The following is a 25,055-nucleotide window of genomic DNA, read 5'->3' as shown; positions in this document are numbered from 1 at the left end:
CCTAGCATATATATCACTCATTCCCACCTACCCAAGCCAGAGGTGCTCCTTCCTGACTGCACCGACTTGTGCATGATCGGCATCTGTCAAAGACAGAACAGGGGAATTTGCCAGGGAGAATGAGATTGTTGGGACAGAATTTGAGGAGTCTGGGATTTTTGCCAGGAAAGTGCACAGTCCGAGCGACTACATTTGGTCGACAGGCCGAGATAGATCGAGTGTGGAGTCGCCAGAAAGGGCGGAACTCTGTGTGATACAGGGAGATGGGTTGGATCAGAGATCAGAGGACTTAACGGCCATGGAAGGAGACTTTGCTGACTTCCAATTTTTCAACGAACAAGGCCCAGAGGACGTGGCAGTCAACTGGTCAGATTTCGAGGGATCAGTAGAAGTTACCGAGTGGCTCGATGACCTACCAGACGTTGTCAAAGAATCTCAGTTGGGACAGGGCCCGGCAAGGGCAAGAATAACAATTGTGGCCGGAAGGGCCGGAAATCAGGATACATCGCCGGAGAGCGCCGGTGTCAAGAATTTCACTCAGGGTTTGAGCAGTTTGAATACAGGAATCGTTGAACAGACAGTTGTACTGACGCAGCTGGAACAGGAAAGGTTTGGGGATTCTGAGAGGATCAAGAAAGCTAAAACCCATGTGGGAACTGAAACTACTATGTGCACAGGGACAGAGAATGCTGCGAGCATGTGGATGGGAGGTACTGCGAGTACGAGAACGGTTATACCGGAGCCGGACAGGCGTCTGTCAGCTGCCGATGGAATGTGGTGAGAGGACGATGATTTATGTCTTGCCCACACGGACGAGGATTGGGGAAGTGACCAACCAAATGATACCTGGTATATTGGCGAAGTCGATCACATGACTAGGAGTAGACGGTATTTCAAGCCTCCACACCTAGATCAACCAGAGGCGTCTGGGAAAGATAGAGAAGCAGAAAGAAAAGCAACTTGAAGATGAGGCTGTGCTCAAATAATTGAAAACGATACAGGCAGACATCTCCATCTGGGGACTGCTTATGGCATCGCGGGTGCATCGACAAGCTGTCTTATTGGCCATGGACAAGGCCAAGCCCTCGATAGACACCATGCCCGAGCAGCTGGTGGGCCTAGTTTTTCCGGGAGGAGCTACCCCGATGTTAACTTTCTCCGACAAGGAATTGCCACCTGAGGGTGCGAATCACAACAAGCCACTCTACATCTCTATGGAGTGTAGAAACAAATGGATACCCGTGGTGCTTGTCGACACAGGGTCCGCCATCAATGTGTGTCCAGCAAGGACCGCCTATGCAATCGGTTTGAAGACCGCGGACTTTGTGCCAACAGCCCAGGTGATTCGGGCATACGACAACACAAGCAGTGAAGTCATGGGGACAGCGAAAATTCAGACCAAGGTTGGGACGGGGCAGCATGAAATTAACTTTCACGTCCTAGAGGTTCTCGCCACTTTCAATCTACTCTTGGGGTGGCCGTGGCTGCATCAAGTGAAGGCAGTTTCTTCTACCTTGCATCAAATGGGGAAATACCCCCATGGAAAGGGAGTAGCCATTGTTTTGGGGAATTCATCGATCCATCCACCGCCGGAGGTGTCTACACCAGTCCTAGAAATTAAGCACGGTATAGAGGATGTGTTCTTATCCGGTTTTACTCTGGCTGAGGCCCGGGTCGTGCAGGACATTTTGGCTATTAATGAAGGGGTGTATGTCAGTGCTCAATCAATATACCTCATGAACAAGCTTCAACACATCCCCGGGATGGAATTGGGAAAGAGCGGCCGGAAGGGCGTTGCAGCATTGGCCGAGGTGCCACATAACCCACATACCTTTGGCTTGGGTTATCTGCCCACCAAAGAGGATTGGATAAGAAAGGGTAAGGAGATGGCTGGGAAAGCCACAACGAAGAAGGCGGGGAAGCCTTTTGACTTAATGCATCGGCCCATTCAGGGTACCCTAAACGGACGCTTCATTCGGGAGAGGGAGGACTTTCCGTTTTGTGGCTTCCCAGAGCCGTGGTTGAACACGGAAAGGAAGCGCGTGCCGGGATTTGAGATCTTCTTTGACTTGTAGTTATCCGGGGATGACGTTGCCGAGGAGCAGACAGACCCATTAGCTGAGGTTGAGCAGAGCAAGAAAGTGGAGTCTGAGGACGCCGAAAGTGAAATGGGGGTAGTGCTCGCGTGTCTACTTTCAGATCCTCCGATCGAACATAAGTGCTTGGGGAATAACTTCTCGGTATGCGTGATTGGGAATGGAACGGCTATGGACCTACCAGCAAACATTTTGGATGCATCTATCGCACCCTCTCTCATCTGGCAGTATGAAGAGGGATTTTGGTCAAGCAGCACTAGGTCAGGTAGTGAGCTGGAGTCTGATTCCACCGAGTCTTGTGAGTCGGAATCAGGTTCCAGCTCGACTGAGTCTGAGTCTGGTATTCCTGGGGGTGACAACCCGGATGCCACAGTCCTGTCCAGGTCGTCTTTTTCTTTCTCTTTTGAGTCTGTTGTAACAGAAGGATCGGACGGTTTGGAAGTACTTAATGAGAATGATGTGGATGTGGTTTCTGAGTACTTTTCTGTGCCTTTGATCTATTGCTTGAATCAGGACTTTCAAAATTTTGACAAAAACGATGAGGAAGAAATTCCTCCGGTTTTGCAACGATTAATTGATCAAGAGCAGGAAAGATTTGTTAAACCTTTAGTTGATGAAATCACTACTGTGAATATTGGTACTGAGAAGGACCCGCAGCTGGTCCAGATCGGGTCCACGTTGTCTTCAGGGGAACGCAAGCACTTAGTCGCTTTATTAAAAGATTTCAAAGATGTTTTCGCGTGATCCTACGAAGACATGCCTGGAATCGATCCTGAGATTGTATAGCACCGGATCCCTATTGACCCCAAGGCCCGACCCATCAAGCAAAAACTCAAAAGGATCCGCCCCGACTGGGCCATCAAGATTAAGGAAGAGGTCACCAAGCAAATCGACGTAGGCTTCCTGCTGGTGTCCGAATATCCGACTTGGTTGGCCAATATCGTTCCAGTGCCGAAGAAGGATGGCAGGATCAGGGTATGCGTGGATTTCAGGGACTTGAACAGAGCCAGTCCGAAGGACGACTTTCCTTGCCCCATATTGATGAGTTGGTAGACTTCACAGCGGGGCATGCTTTGCTTTCGTTCATGGATGGCTTCTCAGGCTATAATCAGATAGCGATGTCACTTGAAGACCGGGAAAAGACTGCATTCACCACCCTGTAGAGGACATGCTGCTACAGAGTAATGCCATTTGGGCTGAAGAATACTGGAGCTACATATCAACGGGCTACGACCACAATATTACATGACATGATCCACAAAGAGGTCAAAGTGTACGTGGACGACATGATTGTCAAATCCAAAGAAAAAGAGGGCCACTACACCGCCTTGCGAAAGTTCTTTCAAAGGATCAGAGAATTTCGGTTGCGGCTGAATCCTCAGAAGTGTACGTTTGGTGTTACAACGAGAAAGATGCTGGGGTTTCTGATTACACAGAGAGGTATCGAAGTCGACCCTTCCAAAATCAAGGTCATATTAGAAATCCCACCACCAAGGACTAAAAAGGAGGTGCGAGGCTTTCTAGGTAAAGTGCAATTCATAAGACTGTTTATCTCAAAATTAACCTGGACTTGTGAACCACTTTTTGGTCTCCTGAAGAAAGGAACGAAGTTCTAGTGGGACGGTCGATGCCAAGCTGTTTTTGAACAGATCAAACAATACTTACGGAACCCACCCGTGTTGTCACCGCCAGAGCTGGGGAGACCGTTGATATTGTACCTTTCAGTGACTGAGACTACAATGGGCTGCATGCTCGCGCAAGAATTAGAGGACAAGGTGGAGAGAGCCATCTATTACCTGAGCAAGAAGATGCTAGAGTATGAGACCCGTTACACACCGTTGGAAAAGGCTTGCTTAGCCTTAGTATGGGCTACCAGGAAGCTGCGGCACTACCTGTTAGCTCACTCTGTAATGTTGGTTTCACGACTGGATCCCATCAAATATCTTTTCGAGAAACTAGCACTTACGGGTAGGCTGGCTCGTTGGTTGTTGTTGTTTTCCGAATTCGATCTGAAATATGTGACGCGCAAGTCAGTTAAAGGAAGAGCAGTGGCAGAATTCTTAGCCGATCACCCGGTAGAAGGGGGTGAAGCAGTTCAGTACTTATTCCCAGATGAGGCCATTTTGCATATCGACGATGAAACTTGGATGATGTACTTTGACGGAGCGTCAAACCAGTACGGGTATGGGATAGGGGTGTTGCTGATAGCACCCGACAATTCTCGTATCCCTCTAGCCTTCAAACTCCGATTCAAAGTCTCAAACAACGAAGCAGAATATGAGGCGTGCATTGCCGGTTTAGAAGCAGCCCTAGAACTAGGGGCAAAACGGTTGGACGTCATCTGGGACTCGAACCTTGTTGTGTCTCAAGCAAAAGGAGCTTGGAAAGTCAAAGAAGAAAAATGATAATGTACCACCAGACCTTGGACTTGTTGATTCCTCAGTTTGAGAAATTAAACTTTGCTCATCTAGTAAGAGAGAACAACAGGTTCGCAGATTCACTAGCAACTCTATCTTCCACGATAGACATCCCGTTTGGAGTCCGGATGTGTCCAGTCATTATTGACCAGAAATTTGCGCCAGCCTACAAGTCGATTGCTCCTATAGATGAGGTTCAGGACGAGAACCCCTGGTATTACGACATTTGGAACTTCTTGGAGAAGGAGGCGTGTCCACCAGGGGCAAATGCCAAAGATAAAAAGGCAATCAGAAGAATGGTCATTCAATTCATCATCTGTGGGGGTAAGCTGTATAAGAGAGGTCATCTAGGAATGCATAAGCTGTGCGTTGAAGCTGAAGAATCGAAGCGCTTGATGGGGGCCATCCATGGAAGGGAATGCGGTGCACATGTGAACGGGGTAATGCTAGCCAGGAAGATCCTCAGACAGGGTTACTATTGGTCCACCATGGAGGAGGATTGTATCGGTTTTGTTCGGCGATGCCACAAATGTCAGATCCATGCAAACCGCATGAACATTCCGCCGTCGAAGCTGTACAATATGACTTCGCCATGGCCATTTTCGGTTTGGGGAATTGATGTGATCGGAGCTATTACTCCAAAGGGGACAAATGGGCATGAGTTCATCCTGGTTGCGATAGATTATTTCACAAAGTGGGTTGAGGCCCAATCTTATGCGGTGTTGAAGGCGTCGCATGTTGCAAAGTTCATCAGAAACAACATCATCTGTCGCTACGGGGTCCCGAACGACATCATTTCAGATAATGGTTCCCACTTCAAGAAGGAAGTGATTGACTTATTGGGAAAATACAACGTGGCTTTTCATAAGTCATCCACATATCGGCCGTAAACCAATGGAGCGGTTGAGGCCGCCAACAAGAATATCAAACACATACTGCAGAAGATGGTGGAAACCTACCGGGACTGGCCAGATAAGCTGTCGTTTGCTCTATGGGGTTACCGGACTTCAATCAGAACTTCTACTGGGGTGACTCCGTATTCGTTGGTTTATGGAATGGAGGCCGTTCTACCCATTGAAATTGAGGTTCCATCTTTGAGAGTACTGGTTGAGTGTCAGATAGCCGAAGCAAATTGGCAACAGAGCAGATTTGAGGAACTCATGCTCTTTGATGAGAGAAGACTAAAAGCACTGTACCATGTTCAAGGTTATCATCGCAGAATTGCCCGGGCTTTCAACAAGAAGGTTAAGTCCAGGAATTTGAAGGAAGGAGATCTGGTGCTCAAGGACAACCGAGCTCCCATCCACGATCCTAGGGGCAAGTTCAGACCCAATTGGACTGGTCCCTAAATCATCAAGTCTATTTGGTCAAGTGGAGCTGTGGTTCTGATGGATCTAGATGGCCTAGAGTTTTCACAACCGATCAACATGGACAAATTGAAGAAATATTACCCCTGAGAGGCTCGCTAGGCCGAAATCCCGAAAGGGCGACCTAGGAAAAAGTTAGAGCATTGAAAAAATTTGAAATTATAAAAACTGAGCTCGCAAGGTTGAAATCCCGCAAAGGGCGGCCTTGGCAAAAGTTAGAGCGTAAAAGGAGAGTGAAAATACTCGAGTGAACCCAAGCCTGAACTACGTAAGGCTTGATTCCCATCTTTGGGATACGTAGGCAACTTCATCCTGAAGTTCAGCCATAAACCTTTTCCCGATCAACTTAGTCCATTTGATCATCTCGGCCATCTTTGTCCATTCAGCATTCAAGAGTTCGGTTATGATCTCTGGTGCAGTGCTTTTCAGACTAGGGGCAACTTTTCGTTGCCATGCAATGCCGTGGTACTATTCAAACTAGGGGCAACGTTCCAGTTGCTGGAATCCGATGTTGTGCATCTCAGTGACAGATTTCAGGCATGTCCAGTTCTGATCCATATCGAAAATGGTTTTGAAAAGTTTTAATAAAAGTTGACTTTGTTCAAATTAATCTTTTTAACAACTAGGACCATTTTTGGACCAAAGCGGAAAATTTTCAGTACCCACAACCTTCAATTTCATTGATTTCAATACAGAGTTCTCCTGCTCTTGCATACAAATTGAAGTTGCTTTTTATTATTACATTCATAAAGAAAACTTGAAAGCTCTAATAAAGCAATAAATCCGGGGTATAGATGAGTCAGGTGCTCCTGTGCCCCCTCCCAGAGCGGTCGAAGCCTCTGATGCCAAGCTGGGCCCAATCTGCGCCTCTTCATTGAGCCAATCTATGCACTCGTCAGACAAAGTGCAACTGAAAGTAGGAGCGGGGGCTAGGAGCTCTCTAGTCCTCCATGCTGCGGCCTACCGAGCAAGCTGCGCACCTCGGGCTGGGAATGCAGCTGGATGCTCTATCCCCTCTGCCGGGCAAGTCTGATCATGGCCGAACTGGCGCTAGAACCGGAATGGGAAATAGAACACACAGTGAGTAAAGCCAATCAACTAAATCCCAGTCTGCTGGAACATGCTATAGCCCATTGTCGGTAGGTTAAGCCAAGGGCACTGCCAAGCAATACAGTCTGCGGACAAGCGACACATCCAATCGAACCACCATCCCTTATCAAGGGCATTGACTAGGCATTGTCGGAAGAAGTAACCACGAGCTGAGTATGCTGGGCAAGAGTCCATAACTTGCAACTTGTCCATCAACCACACCTGGGAAGGGATTGAAAAAAATGAGAGAATAAAGAATAGAGAGATGTACGATGAGAGAAAAGTGAGAAAAGGGCTTTGTGAGAAAAACCGAGCCTGAGGGCCGAGTGATGTGAGCCATACATATGTAAGATTGGGTGGGAAGCATTACCTGCAGTAGTAGTGGACTCCCCACAAATCTGGTCGTCTCTCGGCGATAGAAGGCGTCTAAGGCCATCAATGTCTCAGCCAGAGTCATGGCAACACAGCTCTTGCCCTCCTTCAAGCCTTGGGCAATCTCGATCAACCGGACGTTAGATCCTCCCAAGTCCAAGACAAACAAGAAATGAGATAACATGCACAAACAAAGGGCATGTCGCCGAAAGCCTTGCCAATGATGGTCACTATGGTCGCTAGCATCAGAAAACCGACAAATCAAACTCGAAATATCCAATATTCCGTCACAAATCAAAGATCGAGTGTCGTGCATAGTAAGTCCACACATTCGCCCTAAGGCTTGGGCGTGGCCAAAGCGAAGCTGAGGCAAGATTTTCCCATCGCGCTCGGATTCCATCAAAGCTTGAAAGTCTTCGAAGGTAGGACACACCTCTTGCCCACCAAAGCTAAAGACATGTGTAACCTGATTCCAAAACTTTGCCGCGGCATGGAGAAATGGAAAGTGCAGCGGAGTGTGGCTCAGCGTGAATAGTGCATTCATGCCGAAACCCCGGAAGTTCAGCTTTTCTGAGCCGTCCAAGTTGGCAATCCAAGCTGTGAGATTTCGGGCAAGAAATTCTTCTATTTGAAGCAAATCAGTGTGGAATTAAGAAAAACTACGAAGCTGAAGCCTTTTGTAGGGGATAAGGTTAAGTGGAGGACAGATGTTAGCATTCTGCTGGTCTCTGCCATTTATGGCCGGCCAGCCAAGTATAGTGCCGATCGACCACAACTTTTGGCCGATTATCAAAGATGCTGGCCGATGGACACTTTTTGAGGCTGATGGTTTTCCCCTGTGGCCGGTGGTATTCCTTCTTGCTCCCTGAGCTATTTACGTATTGAACATGCTGAGGATTTGCGGAATACCACCACTTCCAATGCCCTCCGATGATGACTTTTGCGGCGTCACCCCCATTTGCTTATCGAGTTGTTGTAAATTTGCTTATCGAGTTGTATTTCACATTCCTTAAGTCTTTATGTTGCTTATCGAGTTGTACTCGCTCTTGGCTAGCTAATCGAGTTCTTTGTTTATCGAGTTGTAAGTCGGTTCACTACCTGATTATTACGATGCAAGTACTCGATTTTCAAACCAAGTTCAATTTCATTCACATTGCTATGTGATACCATGCGATGCGATGCATAGAAAGCACAAATGTAACACCTTTTTGAACAAAATAGATGTTTCATTTCCCTCATGTGTTTTGCAAAAATACACACTTTTGAAAAAGTAAAACCTGCCTGAGGTAGTGCAATGTGCTAAAAACTAACAGTAGAAAAGAAAAGTAAAGCAAAAGGAGAGCAGGGCAGCAGAGTATCGGGATTGATACCAGTAACCTCCCCTTGCGGTCGATGCACCTCCTGCGCCCTTGTTCAGGTCAATTATACGGTTTTGCACCTTCATTACTCGAGATAGTGCAAGGAAGTGCACTTTCGAAACATCAGTAGGCCTTCGAGTTGACCTCAAGCCGCGTCTTCTATGAGCAATGCTCGGTGCGTACGAGGAACGTCCCTTCCCGTATCCTTTTCGTATCTTGTGAATTCCACAAATCGCTTCAATTATACTGTGTTGCAGTGCTTTGCATTTCAAATTTCATGAATAACATGTCTTTACCATGCTTCAAAATTGAATCGGCCTGTTCAAGTTTCTATACACATTGCATGCGTTGTCGCGTTATGCTTTACTTACATGTGTTCAAGTTTCTTTCTATACACATTGCATGCATTGTCGCGTTATGCTTTACTTACATGTGTTCAAATTCCTTTCTATACACATTGCATACGTTGTCACGTTATGCTTTACTTACATGTGTTCAAGTTTCTTTCTATACACATTGCATGCGTTGTCGCATTATGCTTTACTTACATGTGTTCAAGTGTCTTTTTATACACATTGCATACGTTGTCGCGTTATGCTTTACTTACATGTGTTCAAGCTTCTTTCTATACACATTGCATACGTTGTCGCGTTATGCTTTACTTACATGTATTCAAATTCTCTTCTATACACATTGCATACGTTGTCGTGTTATGCTTTACTTACATGTGTTCAAGTTTTTTTCTATACACATTGCATAGGTTGTCGCGTTATGCTTTACTTACATGTGTTCAAGTTTCTGTCTATACACATTGCATGCGTTGTCGCGTTATGCTTTACTTACATGTGTTCAAGTTCCTTTCCATACACATTGCATGCGTTGTCGCGTCATGCTTTACTTACATGTGATCAAGTTCCTTTTTATACACATTGCATACGTTGTCACGTATTGTTTTACTTACATTTGTTCAAGTTCCCATCACACACATTGTATACATTGTCACGTGTTCTTTACTTACATGTGTTTGTGCCTTCATAGCATTGTTATGCTTGCCCCAAATTGTATTGTTATGCGTCCTACTCGACTTGCGTTGTCATGCACTTTCAATTGCATTGATTGCATACTGCTAACAATATTGTACCTGTTAAGTTTTCTTTCTCTTTCAGGCATGATATTGTATGTACGGTTCATTCGAAACTGGTGCAACCAGACGAACCGCACAGGTATTGTATTCTCCGTGTGAAACGTTGCGAAAATTACATGATTCTCTTACATCCTTTCTGCATTGTAATGTAGTTGGATTTCTGTTGATTGCTTAAAACTGTTGCATGTTATGCTTCGTCACAGCTTTCTTTGCATGATCATAAGTTATGTTCGGCTTCTTGCATTGTCAGTTGTATTTTGCCCCTGCCTTCGGGCGCATATCTTATCTGTAGCTTGTATGTTTGTCTAAGTCTTCGGCCTTGTCAAAAATGGGTCGTCTCTGGGCTTTGACATTCACTCTCGTCATTGTTATGACTTTCGAGTTCTGTCAAAGAGGGGCAACTGTAGACACCCCATTTTTAACCGTCCTCAAGACTTGGACGTCACCGCTTGAACACTCGGTGATCATCCATGTTCGTGTTTGCTTTGAGTTCCCGGAAGCCTTGGCTACGCGCCTTGCCTCAGGATCTCTCAACTTATTTGTTATGTGCATGGTTTTACCACAAGGACTTGTTTGTTTTTGCACCTGAGAGTAGAGAGTAGCTTGTTAACTACCCCTGGCACCCACCGGCCTTGGATTGAGGCCATCTGTAGACACCCCATTTTTGACCGTCCTCAAGACTTGGACGTCACCGTTTGAACACCCGGTGATCATCCATGTTTGTGTTCGTTTGGAGTTTCCGGAGGTCTCGGCTACGCGCCTTGCCTCAGGATCTCCAAACTCGACTGTTTAGTGTCTAGTTTTGCACCAAACACTTGTGTTTTGCCTTGGAGGGGCAGGGAATGCCTTGTGAGGCATCTGTAGACGTCCCCGAACGCCCTGGGAGGAACGAGCTCCCGTTCTGTTCATTTTGGGGTCACTACAGCTCAGGACTCTCAAATTTGTCACGGTTCTAAGTCTGAACCAAAGAGTCCAAATCCGGCAAAATCGTTTTGAGAAAAAAACAGATTTTTGAAAAGAAGTGCCAAACATGGACTGCTTTACCAGATACAGAGTCGCCACCTAAATGTTTTTTAATGGGAAATTTAGGAAACCCTGACTCGGTGCCAAAGGCCACGTGTCCGTCATCACCAAAGTTGCCTCGGCTCGGGAACTTAGGTACGATTGGGGAAGGTCACTTCGTGAGCACCCCCGCTCGCCCGATCAAAGATCGGCCTCTACTAACCATGATATCTATTTTTGAAAACAATTGTATGTCCTTAATCCGGTTATTAGCCTAGGTTACTATGTGATGTACACAGCATATAAGTATAGACCGGGTCGCTTGAACTGGGACAAAACATTTCATGTTTGTTTTTTTGAAAGATGGTTTGCTACTCGCAAGTAGGTTTAAAACATACAGTTGATGATTTATCCCAATCCAAATAACCCGACCTTCACCCACAGGCATTCAGGCAGTTATATCACATAAGCAATTAGCCTCATGGTAAGCATGCTATTCATGGCATTCACTCACACGCATGCAAGGATGCTAAAGCATAAAACTTACCGAGTACTCCAAGCCAAAATAGACATTCATTAGAAATCCATGCATGAATCCTAAGTATACAGAAATGCCTAATGCAACACATGCAAAATGCAACTATAGCAGGCTCGGCTATTCTAAACATGGCATATGGAATGCTACAACTAACATGTATTCAATTTGAAATTGAAATACAAATGCAGTTAGTATGATGCGCCGAGCCCGGTGCATGCAAAACAGATGAATGAATGCAAACATGCTATCATACTGTATGCTAATTGAAATATGCCCTAATCTAACCATCAAAAGCGGATAAATAAAATGGAGAAAGACGTGGGGTTGGAAGACATACAACACACACACGCACACTTATTACAATTATGCCCTCGCACAGAGGGTTCGAATAAACATACAGTCCCGAATAAAAGAATATTACAGTCCAAATATTACAGTTCGAATAATATACAAATTCCTAATTAATTAGCAAATTAACTAAGAAAGCTGTAAAACTGGCGTGCAAGCCAGGGATTGCCTTGCTTCTGATAAATGATGCATGTCTGGGCTGCCTTGCGCGGAAATCCACTGGGATGCCCCGATTAGCCTCTGTTTAGCAGTTATTCTTGGAAAGCGTGCCAAGCTCCGAAAAGTTGCTGATTCTTCATTTTGCTGCAACAGAGAGCAGGAAAGGGGCATGGCAATGTATTTTCACAGATATATGCATGCCTCGATCCTCGTGCCACCAATCACGCATATCGATGCATGATGGCCGAGGAATCGAAATGTGCAACTCAATATGGAATGAATGTACGTATAAACACAACAAAACCTAACTCCATCATGGGTAATCCGGAGTGTCGGTGACTTGGAATTGAGACACGTTCCGTCACTCGGAGTACGAAACGCACCTCGTTTCCCGTGCCCGGGCTAACTCCTATCCCGAACAGGATGCAATATGCATGATGTGCATGAAATGCAACTAAGATACAGCTTAGCATGCACAATGCTATGAAAATGAGATGCCTCGAAATGCGTGCACACGGGCACGCAAACCGAGGAAATGCATGAATGCGATCTAAGATACAACCTAGTATGCACTATGTTGTGAAAATGAGATGCCTCGAAATGCGTGCACACGGGCACGCAAATCGAGAAAATGACATACGCAATGTAAATGACATGGAAATATGATATGGGCTTACACTAACATGAGAGAGCCTCAGCTACACTCACATAAGAGGCCGATGAATGAAAATGAACTGCCTCGAAATGCGTGCACACAGGCACGCAAACCGAGGCAATGACATATGCAATGCAATGACATGGAAATATGATATGGGCTTACACTAACATGAGAGAGCCTCAGCTACACTCACATAAGAGGCCGGCAGATGAAAATGAAGTGCCTCGAAATGCGTGCACACGGGCACGCAAATCGAGGCAATGGCATACGCAATGCAATATGGCTAAAATGGCATATAGAATGCAACATGGACTTATACTAACATGAGAGAGCCTCAGCCACACTCACATAAGAGACCGACAGATGAAAATGAAGTGCCTCGAAATGCGTGCACACGGGCACGCAAACCGAGGCAATGGCATACGCAATGCAATATGGCTAAAATGGCATATAGAATGCAACATGGACTTATACTAACATGAGAGAGCCTCAGCCACACTCACATAAGAGGCCGACAGATGAAAATGAAGTGCCCCGAAATGCGTGCACACGGGCGCGCAAACCGAGGCAATGGCATACGCAATGCAATGGCATGGAAATGATATGCAAACATGCTAATGGAATTTTAGCACTGAAATGTGGGGAAAAACAGCCCCGAAATGAGGCGAAAACACACCCGATGCATGGAATCTCTCCCGAAATGCAAAATTAGGCACATAGAATGAACTACAGTTATGCAAAGCATGCATAATTGGTACATGGAATGAAAAGACAGAAGCAAGACAGCCCTAAAATAAGCATTGTACCAATACAAATCATGGCCAAACAGCAAGCATAAATAGGGCAAAACTAGTATGCAAAAATGGCCCTAAATATGAGATTATGAAGCAACTCACAGCTGCTGACTCCAAACGGGTTAGGGCCCTTAAACAACGTTGAAGAGGGGCCAAAAATAAGCCACTTTAAAGAACTGTAAAAACCTCAAAAACAAACATAGATATGGCTAAGCTCTTATGCAAGAAAAAGGGCCATAAGGTGGCCAAAGAGGCAAGTGGTATATGCACAGCCCAAACTGAAAAATTCCCTTCTACAACATTGAAGAGGGACCAAAAATAAGCATATTTACAGAACTGTAAAAACCCCAAAACAGTATACAAATATCCTAGAAATGCAATGCAAAATGAGGCTCAAAAAGTGGCTATAACACAAAGTATGCAAAATATTCAACAAACAGCCAAAGACCCTTAATGAAACATGTTAAGAAGGTCAAAATAAGACTATTTCTAGGCCTGTAAAAAGACCAAAAACAGAAGCATGATAGGCTTCCAAAGCATGCAAGAAAATGGCATTCAAGGAGGATATTGAAGCAAGTGAAATATGGAGGGCTCAAACAGGGTTGAGCCCTTAATGAAACAAGAAAATGAGCTCAAAAAAATGACCTTTTCAGTTTTGGTCGGAGCTCAAATCAATAAGCACATATGGCTAAGAAAAGATACCAAAATAAGCTCAAAAAAGGAAAAATACTACTTACCCTTGAAGGCTTGACTTTGGTTGCCTCTTGGCTTGAGTTTGTGGCTCCTTAGGCCTTGGAGAACACCTTCAAACTTCTGGAATGGAGGATGGAAGGGTGGGGGTTGGTGGTGTAGAAGAAATGGTGGTGTTGGACTTGGAGGTTTTCAAGGAAATGAGAGAGATGGAGGAGGATTTTTGCATGCAAGCTTGAAGACCAATTTTTCTAACCCCCAAGAACAATGTTGCCTGCTGGTTATATGGACAAAAAAAGAGGGAGAAAAGGAGGGGAAAAAGGAGACAAGTTTTTCCCCCAAAAATATCCCCCGGATTGAGATATTTTCTGGGGGAAACAGCTATACAGCTGTAAAGTGTATCTTGCAAGGAACATGGCCGGCCCATTTTTGGACTTGCAGGTGGCCGGCCGGCCACCTCCCCTAGACGGGCGGCTAGGGGTCAAAAAGGCCAAGTTGGAATAGTGGCCGGCCACCACAAAAAGGTGGCCTCCCAGGTCCCCTCATCACAACCCTGTGGTTTGAATTTGGAAACTCTAAAACAGGAGAGAGAACAAGCCATTTTTAAGAGGGGTTCAAAAGGGTCAAATTGAATTTATGGCCGGACATAAAATTTTAGGGTCCTCCCATGTGTGTACAACACAAATATGTGGTTTGGGGTTGAAGAAAGTGGCCCCAAGGTGTTCAACATTGGCTCAGAAATGAGAAAAACGGGTGTTAGAGGGCGAAAATGGAATATAACTGGTTGCCAAGATAATTACTGGCCTCCCACCCTCCAGTGACCTTCCTGATGATAAAACAGAGGTACCTGCCAAGAATGAGCGAAAACCGATGCAAAACGAATACTCGGAGGCCAAAACACGCAGTTCGGGGCCCCGAAAATGGGCTGCCAAGCATCGAAAGTGGCGTTCGGCCACGAAGTGGGTTTCTCAGACCCCAGTGTCCCTCAAAAGGGAGAAAATAAGATGTATGCCAAAATTTAGAGCAAACGGAGATGGTTAAGCGGTCCCGAACCGAGGCACACGGCCTGACGGCTCTGAAAACCGGAAACCGGGCTCCGAAATGGGCAAAATGGCCTACGACCATAAAACGTAGCCTACGGCCACTGAGAGATGATCTACAGGACCTCTCCCTCCCCTCAGGAAAAGAAACAGAGAAAACTGAGTCTGGTTCGCAAACCGAGGTAAGGCACAGAAGAGGGTTCGGAAGTCCGGAGGCAGGGCTCACGGCCAAGATTCTGAAACTTCTGAACGAGCACATTATGTAATATCACCAAGCGCTCAACTGGTGACGTCTGAGTCTTAAGGTCGGTCAAAAATGGGGTGTCTACAGTTGCCCCTCTTTGACAGAACTTGGAAGTCATAAGTGACGGGAGTGAATGTCAAAGCCCAGAGACGACCCATTTTTGACAAGGCCGAAGACTTAGACAAATGTACAAGATAAACAGAGATGTGTCCGCAGGCAAAGGGGGCAAAATGCAAAATGATATGCAAGAAGGTTTTGAAGATTGGACTTATACGCTACACGAAGTCGGTTATCACTCATGATCATGCAAAGAGAGCTGTAATGAAGCAATTATGCGAAATAAATGCAACATTTTAAGCGAATGCTAGGCAAGCAAGTAAACTCGAGCCAAACTGCACCTCGTGCAGAAAGGATGTAAGAAAATTATGAAATTCTCACTGCAAATACAGTGTGCATGTGTGATAGATACACAGAGCGAACATGTGATTGATACACAAAAAGGTGAACACAAAGTGTGATAGATGCACTATGTGAACAAGTATGATAGATACACAAAGCGAGAGTGTGTGATTGATACACAAAAAGGTGAGCACAAAGTGTGATAGATGCACTAAGTGAGCAAAGCGAGTGTGTGTGATTGATACACAATAAGGTGAGCACAAAGTGTGATAGATGCACTAAGTGAGCAAAGCGAGTGTGTGATAGATACACTATTTGAGCAAAGTGTAATTAATAAACAAAAGGGTGAAGTGAGCAAAGTGTAATGGATACACTAAAGGTGAACACAAAGTGTGATAGATGCACTTAGTGAACAGAGTATGATTGATATACTAAAAGCGAACACAAAGTGTGATCGATGCACTATGTGAACGGAGTGTGATGAACACAAAGTGTGATAGATGCACTTAGTGAACAAGTATGATGGATATACTAAAAGCGAACACAAAGTGTGATAGATGCACTTAGTGAACAAAGTGTGATTGATACACTGAAAGTGAACACAAAGTGTGATAGATGCACAATGTGAGCAAAGTATGATTGATATACCGAAAGTGAACACAAAGTGTGATAGATGCACTTAGTGAACAGAGTATGATTGATATACTGAATGTGAACACGAAGTGTGATAGATGCACTTAGTGAACAGAGTATGATTGATATACTGAATGTGAACACGAAGTGTGATAGATGCACTTAGTGAACAGAGTATGATTGATATACTGAATGTGAACACGAAGTGTGATAGATGCACTTAGTGAACAGAGTATGATTGATATACTAAACGAATGAAGTGTGATTGATACACTAAGGGTGAATAAGGTGTGATTGATACACTAAAGAAATGAAGTGAAGTGTGAAGTGTGATTGATACACTAAATGAATGATCTTAAACGGAACTTCTTTGAATGAACCGTACATACAATATCGTGTATGAATGAGAAAGAAACTTGATAGGTACAATGCAATACAATACATGATGCTTAAGAAAAGCAATAAATAGACAAAACAGCGTTTTAGAAAGCACCTCATGAGGTGAGTGGCGGTGAACCGCTCTTCTCCGATGGGGATTTCCCCTTGTGCTGTTCGAACACTTACCTTCAATCTTACAGTATAAAGGCTCTGAAATATTGACAAGGATTCTTCATGTATAACCCTTTGGACGTTGCCTTTCTTCCTGATCATATTCACAACTTTCCCTATTCTCCAACGGGGTGACAGACTAGGTTGGTTCAGTATCCAGAATTGAGGTGCATACACGCTATCTCAACCTATGGGGCTTCCATACAGATTTCAAGCCGAGGACACGCCTCTGGGTATTTAAACCAGACTTTAGTCCCGGAAATCCCGAACCTTTACGTTCTAGGCATCAGCCATTCGAACTCTAGTTTCCACCGTCGCAGTTGGTCTCCTAGGAACTCATTGCGAACACAGCCAAGATGCCTCTAGCAGGGAATGGTACTCAGGGAGAGCACTTTTGATCGCCATTTTGGCTTGAAGCAGACTTGATCTTGAGCTTGAGGTAGAGGCACACTCATACTTCGGAGCTTTGGCAAGACCTGAAGAGGTACACACGGAATGTAATCTCGGAACTTACTGAAGTTGAAACAAACTCAGATGCTCGACATTTCCTCTTTTGCTTTTGCTTTGTAGTCTGGAACCCATATAGCTTCAAATAGGTCCTAGTTCTACTGTTCTCGCATGACCTGGGTTGAATCCTGCGGTTTTATGAAAGAACAAATCTTGTTTTGCACAGATGTGGAGAACGACACGGCACTCGGAGCACAAAACGATTTTATTTTTGAAATTGAGAGATGAGTTTTCGACCAAGTATTGAGCCTACGACTGAACATAGCAAAACGACTCAACAAGGAAATAAAAGGCACACAACCTAGACACATCGAGTAACACTCGAAACGACTCAAAACAAGAATCGAGATAAAACAAAAAGACACAACACTCAGACGTGCACAGGGAGCCTGTTTCACCGGGTAGTGTTTCCCACCCTTTCTCATTTGTGGTTCTCACATCACTCGGCCCTCAAGCTCTGTTTTTCTGAAAAAGCCCTCTTCTCACTTTTCCTCTCATCGCACGTCTCTCTATTCTTCAATCTCTCATTTTTCATCCCTCCCCTGGGTGGTTGATGGATGAACAGGAAGTTGCGGGCTCACACCCAACATAATCAGCTCGCGGCTATTTCCTTCGGTGACATCTGTCGATGCGCCGGATGAGGGAATGGAGCATCTCGATCCATTCCAATTCGTGCTTCGCACTCGGCTTGACACCTCGCTGCTTGGAGGATGAGAGAGCTTTCTGCCCTTTGTTGTGCCCTTTTCTGGCGAATATGGTGCCTTTTCCGACAAGTAGAGTGCCCTTTCTGGCAAGTATTTTGACAAAGGGGAAAAGACAGAACACCTGACTCAACTGTGCCCCTAGTTCATCATTTTGACCATTTTTTGTTTTAGTTTTCTCCTAAAAAATTTTGACCAAAATGAGAGTTAGATTAACATGCTTGTTCGATTTTCTGATTTAAAATCATGCAAGTTAGGCTATGAGTACTGAGAGTTTTCCTTTTTTGGGTCCGAGAAATGGTCCAGTTTTGAAAAATGGAGTACTTTTCAAGAAGATTAGTCAACCTCGGTAAAAATTCTCAAAACTTATTTTTGCAGACGACCACTGCTCAACGAGCACGGAACCTACTCTCGAGATGCACAACCTCGGATTCGAAGGAAAATTGCCCCTTGCTTGAGGGGAACTGCATGGCAACGGAAAGTTGCCCCTTGTTTGAACGGCACCGCGGCGCATTGAATGGCAACGGAAAGTTGCCCCTTGTTTGGATGGCACTGCGGCGCATTGAATGGCAACGGAAAGTTGCCCCTTGTTTGGATGGCACCGCAGCGCATTGAATGGCAACGGAAAGTTGCCCCTTGTTTGGATGGCACCGCAGCGCATTGTAGGCAATCCTCAGAGTGACGAACACAATCTGTCTCTCGGATACAGAGAAGGCAAAGATGATCAAAACCATTACATGGACACAATCGAATTGTTTTACGGCTGGACTTCAGAATGAAGTTGCCTACGTATCCCAAAGATGGGAATCAAGCCTCACGTAGTTTGGGGTTAAGGTACACTCGGGTATTAACCTCTCCTTTTTAGGCTCTAACTTTTGCCAAGGCGCCCGTTGCGGGTTTTCGACCTTGCGAGCTTTGTTCTTCTTTTCTTTTCAATTTTTTTCATTTCTTTTCTTTGCATTTTCCTTTTTTGTTCTCTTTTTTTGTTTTCTTTTGCATTTTTGTATTGCTTCTTTTTTTGTATTTTTCTCTTGCTCTAACTTTTGCCTCGGTCGCCCTTCCGGGTTTTCGGCCCAGCGAGCCTCTCAAAGGGTAAAAGTGTAGTAAGTCCATGCCAAATGGTTTTGAGATCCTGAAGTCATCTGAATCCAGGAGAATGGCTGCTGTTCTAGCTTCGTAAGCTTCTTTTGATGACATCTGATCTTCTTGATCTGACTTTCTTGCCTCTTGTTCGAGGGCTGCTTCAAATCCGGCCACACAGGCCTCACATCGTAGTTGACCGTTGAACCTTCTGAATTCAAGTTCAAGGTTTGGAAGCAAAGGGGTTGAGTCTCGAGGCTGAGAGCGATCCTAGGCTGCACAATCTCAGGAGCGATTCCACACAGGTCTTCGCAGGACCGCGCAAAATATTTTGTTTTTGAACATTTTTAAGAAAGCGACAAATCACTCGCGCTGAAGATAGTGTGAAACCAGTCTGGATCAAGCCAGGGTCCTTCTTAGTACTCACGCTAACAAGCATGATTTCATTCATTAAGGGCTTAGCACGCCTCTCTTTCTTTCAAATGATCAAATTTTGCAAAACCCGAGGAATTCCTTCCTCTTCGTTTTCACCGCAGTGTTCAAAAAGTTTTGAAAAACTTAGGTCAATGCAATGATTTTGGGGTGCAAAAGAGTAGGCGAAAAGTACTGCCGTTTCATTCAAACTTTCTGGCACAATTGGCACATGGCAGAAGCGAACACAGAAGTGCAAAAATTACCGCTGTTTCATTCAAATCTTTTGGTGTTACTGGCTCCCTGGCAGAAACAGACTCAAAACAAAACGAAAAGACAAACATAAAACAAAATGGTGACGCCCGAGGTAACACCCCCCCGGAATCACCTGACTCCTATACAACATGACTGACTCGATACAACAAGACAGACCCAAAACCAAAAAGAGACTGACTCAAAACAAAAGACAGACTCAAAAACAAAACAACAAGACTGTCCCAATACCCAGGTCAGAATGCAAAATTAACAGCGCTTGTACATTGCTCAAAACAGTGCATGCCATCCACCATAGCTGGAGTAATCTGAGCGCCATCCGCAGCTGGTTCAATCTCTGGTCAGATCACATTACCCCCCACAGGTTCACTGATCAAGTGCCGATGGACTTTGCTGGACTGGCGCGGGGATAACCCTGTTGTCAAACAGATCTTGTACATCATGGCGCAGACGAAAGCAACTGTCAGTGTCATGACCGATTTGTTGATGGTAGGCGCAGTACTTAGTATGGTCATGCTTTGCAGGGATAGGATCGGGTAGGGGCCGTTGTTCCAACGGTTTCAGATGCCCTTTCCGGATTAAGGCCTCTAGAGCTTTTGACAAAGGCATATAAAGCGGGGTGAAAACCCTCTTGACTCGGGGTGGGTATTTGGTTCCTTGTGAGCTACTTCCGGACGCACCGGTGAATGGGGTAGCTGTTTTTGATACGGTGGTAGTCACCATGCCCACATCAGAAGATCTTACAGCTGCATCACCACTAGTGGTCGCATTCGAACTGCGGGAAAACACCCTCCTGGGCTGCTCCTTCTCCTGGTCAAAAAGGCCCTGCTTCATAGCGTCCTCAATCTGTGCTCCCATCTCGTGCAAATCTGAAAAGGTAGGGAAGGGGATCACAATCATTTTCTGCATTAGCTTGGGCTGGAGATTGCGCACAATCATCCGAATTTGATCCTTATCAGTAGGCCTTAGAGTCATCATCGAGGCCTTCGCCCTCCACCGGATTACAAAGTCCGAGAAAGTTTCCTTGGGCTCTTGCCTTGTCGTTTCAAGATCACGAGTTGTAATCTCGATCTGAGTGTTGTACGAGTATTGCGCGACAAAGGCCTCAGCCATTTCATCCCAATTCTTCTTCACTTCATCCTCTAACTTTGCGTACCAGTTGGCGGCCACACCCGACAGGGTTCGGCCGAATAGTGAAAGCTTCTGTGGTCGCGTTAGGCCCATTGGCCGCAAGATGTCTGACAACAGTCGGAGATGGACCATGGGGTCCCCGGATCCGTCAAAGCGGTCAATTTGAGGCATTTTCAACCTATCGGGCAATGTTACGGCCACATCGGTATATCCATCTCCGATATCCGGGATAGCCTTGACCCCCTGGGACTTCTTGAAGAGTTTCTCAAGTTTGCTCAATTTCAGAGCTGTATGATCAACCTCGAACTCAAAGGGAGAGTCCGGGTGATTGGGTGTATGGATCTTGGATAGTTGAGGTAAAATTGGGGGCGGAGCCGGCCCTGCCGGAATGTCCGTACCTTCCTGGACATTTGGCGTCTCCCCAGGTGCTGGAGCTCCTGTTGGGGGAGGAACTTGTTGTGAAGTGGACACGTCGCTTTGCTGTTGCAGCTTGATGATGAACTCGGCCTGCTGAGCCATGATCGCAGCCTGTTGTTTGGCAAATTCCTCCTGACGGGCAGCATCCTGCTGCATGAGTTTCATGCTTTCTTGCATCTGGCGCATCATTGCCTCCATCCCTGATGTGTTCTGCTGATCCATCTAACTGACTGGTATCTATCCCTGCAGTAGAAATCGAGATCTCAGCCTGACTGTTCACTGGTGGGGTGGACAAGGGCCACTGATCTGGTACCTGCTGAACTGGTGATTTGTGCCCGACTAGCCCTCTTACCCTGCCTCTGGCAAAGGAACACTGATTGCCCTTGAACTGAATCTCTGACCTGACAAAGTCTATCAGCACAAGTTCGATGAACCTCGGGGGATATCGGAGCCTTCTGAAGCTATGGTTCCAAGACTACCTAGCAAAAGAGAAAACAGACAGCACCTCAGCCTGATTTCACGATAACCCACATGAGCAAAGCTGAGTGAGTGTACTCTCTACTGAATTCTACCCCAAAATTCTGCTCCAAATCTGAGTCTGATACCCACAGGTAAAGCTGACTCCCAAATACTGAACTAGTGCCCGCAGGCCTGATGCCCAAACTTGCAAACTGATACATGCATTCCTGTAGAGACGCACTCTAAAAGCACATAACAGATAAGTGAGAGCCAAAACACCCCTATATTGGGGTAGGGTTTCCCTGTCCTATTTTGTCAGGAGCTAGGGTTTCACTACGCACGCAGCGGCTTCAAACAACCTATAAACGGGTAAGCAACCTGTCCTAGTTTGGAATGGTCACTATGGATCCGAATATGCACTAGGTCGAATGGTCAAAAAAAGGTGCCCCGATAAAACCGGGGTTTGTGTTCCCATACTGGCAGAGCCCACAACCGGTCAGCCTTATGGTCATGCCTTGACAAGACAAGCCTCCGGCAAACCGTTCAGGAATAGCAGATGACAAACACGGTGTCCTAGGCGCACCAATGCACATGCAATGCAAAGAAACACATAAGTGTAGTCAAAAACAGATATCATGAGTTCGAGTCAAGTTCTCTAAATCCCCAGCAGAGTCGCCAGAAACTGTAGACGTCCCCGAACGCCCTGGGAGGAACGAGCTCCCGTTCTGTTCATTTTGGAGTCACTACAGCTCAGGACTCTCAAATTTGTCACGGTTCTAAGTCTGAACCAAAGAGTCCAAATCCGGCAAATCGTTTTGAGAAAAAAACAGATTTTTGAAAAGAAGTGCCAAACATGGACTGCTTTACCAGATACAGAGTCGCCACCTAAATGTTTTTTAATGGGAAATTTAGGAAACCCTGACTCGGTGCCAAAGGCCACGTGTCCGTCATCACCAAAGTTGCCTCGGCTCGGGAACTTAGGTACGATTGGGGAAGGTCACTTCGTGAGCACCCCCGCTCGCCCGATCAAAGATCGGCCTCTACTAACCATGATATCTATTTTTGAAAACTTTTGTATGTCCTTAATCCGGTTATTAGCCTAGGTTACTATGTGATGTACACAGCATATAAGTATAGACCGGGTCGCTTGAACTGGGACAAAACATTTCATGTTTGTTTTTTTGAAAGATGGTTTGCTACTCGCAAGTAGGTTTAAAACATACAGTTGATGATTTATCCCAATCTAAATAACCCGACCTTCACCCACAGGCATTCAGGCAGTTATATCACATAAGCAATTAGCCTCATGGTAAGCATGCTATTCATGGCATTCACTCACACGCATGCAAGGATGCTAAAGCATAAAACTTACCGAGTACTCCAAGCCAAAACAGACATTCATTAGAAATCCATGCATGAATCCTAAGTATACAGAAATGCCTAATGCAACACATGCAAAATGCAACTATAGCAGGCTCGGCTATTCTAAACATGGCATATGGAATGCTACAACTAACATGTATTCAATTTGGAATTGAAATACAAATGCAGTTAGTAGGATGCGCCGAGCCTGGTGCATGCAAAACAGATGAATGAATGCAAACATGCTATCATACTGTATGCTAATTGAAATATGCCCTAATATAACCATCAAAAGCGGATAAATAAAAGGGAGAAAGACGTGGGGTTGGAAGACATACAACACACACACGCACACTTATTACAATTATGCCCTCGCACAGAGGGTTCGAATAAACATACAGTCCCGAATAAAAGAATATTACAGTCCAAATATTACAGTTCGAATAATATACAAATTCCTAATTAATTAGCAAATTAACTAAGAAAGCTGTAAAACTGGCGTGCAAGCCAGGGATTGCCTTGCTTCTGATGAATGATGCATGTCTGGGCTGCCTTGCGCGGAAATCCACTGGGATGCCCCGATTAGCCTCTGTTTAGCAGTTATTCTTGGAAAGCGTGCCAAGCTCCGAAAAGTTACTGATTCTTCATTTTGCTGCAACAGAGAGCAGGAAAGGGGCATGGCAATGTATTTTCACAGATATATGCATGCCTCGATCCTCGTGCCACCAATCACGCATATCGATGCATGATGGCCGAGGAATCGAAATGTGCAACTCAATATGGAATGAATGCACGTATAAACACAACAAAACCTAACTCCATCATGGGTAATCCGGAGTGTCGGTGGCTTGGAATTGAGACACGTTCCGTCACTCGGAGTACGAAACGCACCTCGTTTCTCGTGCCCGGGCTAACTCCTATCCCGAACACGATGCGATATGCATGATGTGCATGAAATGCAACTAAGATACAGCTTAGCATGCACAATGCTATGAAAATGAGATGCCTCGAAATGCGTGCACACGGGCATGCAAACCGAGGACATGCATGAATGCGATCTAAGATACAACCTAGTATGCACTATGCTGTGAAAATAAGATGCCTCGAAATGCGTGCACACGGGCACGCAAATCGAGAAAATGACATACGCAATGTAAATGACATGGAAATATGATATGGGCTTACACTAACATGAGAGAGCCTCAGCTACACTCACATAAGAGGCCGATGAATGAAAATGAACTGCCTTGAAATGCGTGCACACTGGCACGCAAACCGAGGCAATGACATATGCAATGCAATGACATGGAAATATGATATGGGCTTACACTAACATGAGAGAGCCTCAGCTACACTCACATAAGAGGCCGGCAGATGAAAATGAAGTGCCTCGAAATGCGTGCACACGGGCACGCAAACCGAGGCAATGGCATACGCAATGCAATATGGCTAAAATGGCATATAGAATGCAACATGGACTTATACTAACATGAGAGAGCCTCAGCCACACTCACATAAGAGGCCGACAGATGAAAATGAAGTGCCTCGAAATGCGTGCACACGGGCACGCAAACCGAGGCAATGGCATACGCAATGCAATATGGCTAAAATGGCATATAGAATACAACATGGACTTATACTAACATGAGAGCGCCTCAGCCACACTCACATAAGAGGCCGACAGATGAAAATAAAGTGCCTCGAAATACGTGCACACGGGCGCGCAAACCGAGGTAATGGCATACGCAATGCAATGGCATGGAAATGATATGCAAACATGCTAATGGAATTTTAGCACTGAAATGTGGGGGAAAACA

General features: G+C 45.4%; 1 protein-coding gene across 1 annotated transcript in view; it reads left to right on the top strand.

The window, feature by feature from the left end:
• The first annotated feature begins 298 nt into the window (after positions 1–298).
• LOC145792978 (potassium channel AKT2/3-like) overlaps positions 299–25,055 on the top strand; it is a 47,142-nt gene continuing 22,385 nt past the window's right edge. The window contains exon 1 of the mRNA XM_082875141.1: positions 299–454. Coding sequence (XP_082731267.1) covers positions 299–454 — 156 coding nt within the window. The remainder of the gene's footprint in view (positions 455–25,055) is intronic.

The sequence above is a fragment of the Camellia sinensis genome, chromosome 1 (assembly GCF_055761805.1).
Source record: "Camellia sinensis isolate YWXY chromosome 1, ASM5576180v1, whole genome shotgun sequence".
Taxonomy (NCBI): Eukaryota; Viridiplantae; Streptophyta; class Magnoliopsida; order Ericales; family Theaceae; genus Camellia; species Camellia sinensis.
The sequence above is the reverse complement of the archived record's forward strand: the minus strand, read 5'-3'. Positions and strand labels throughout refer to the sequence as shown.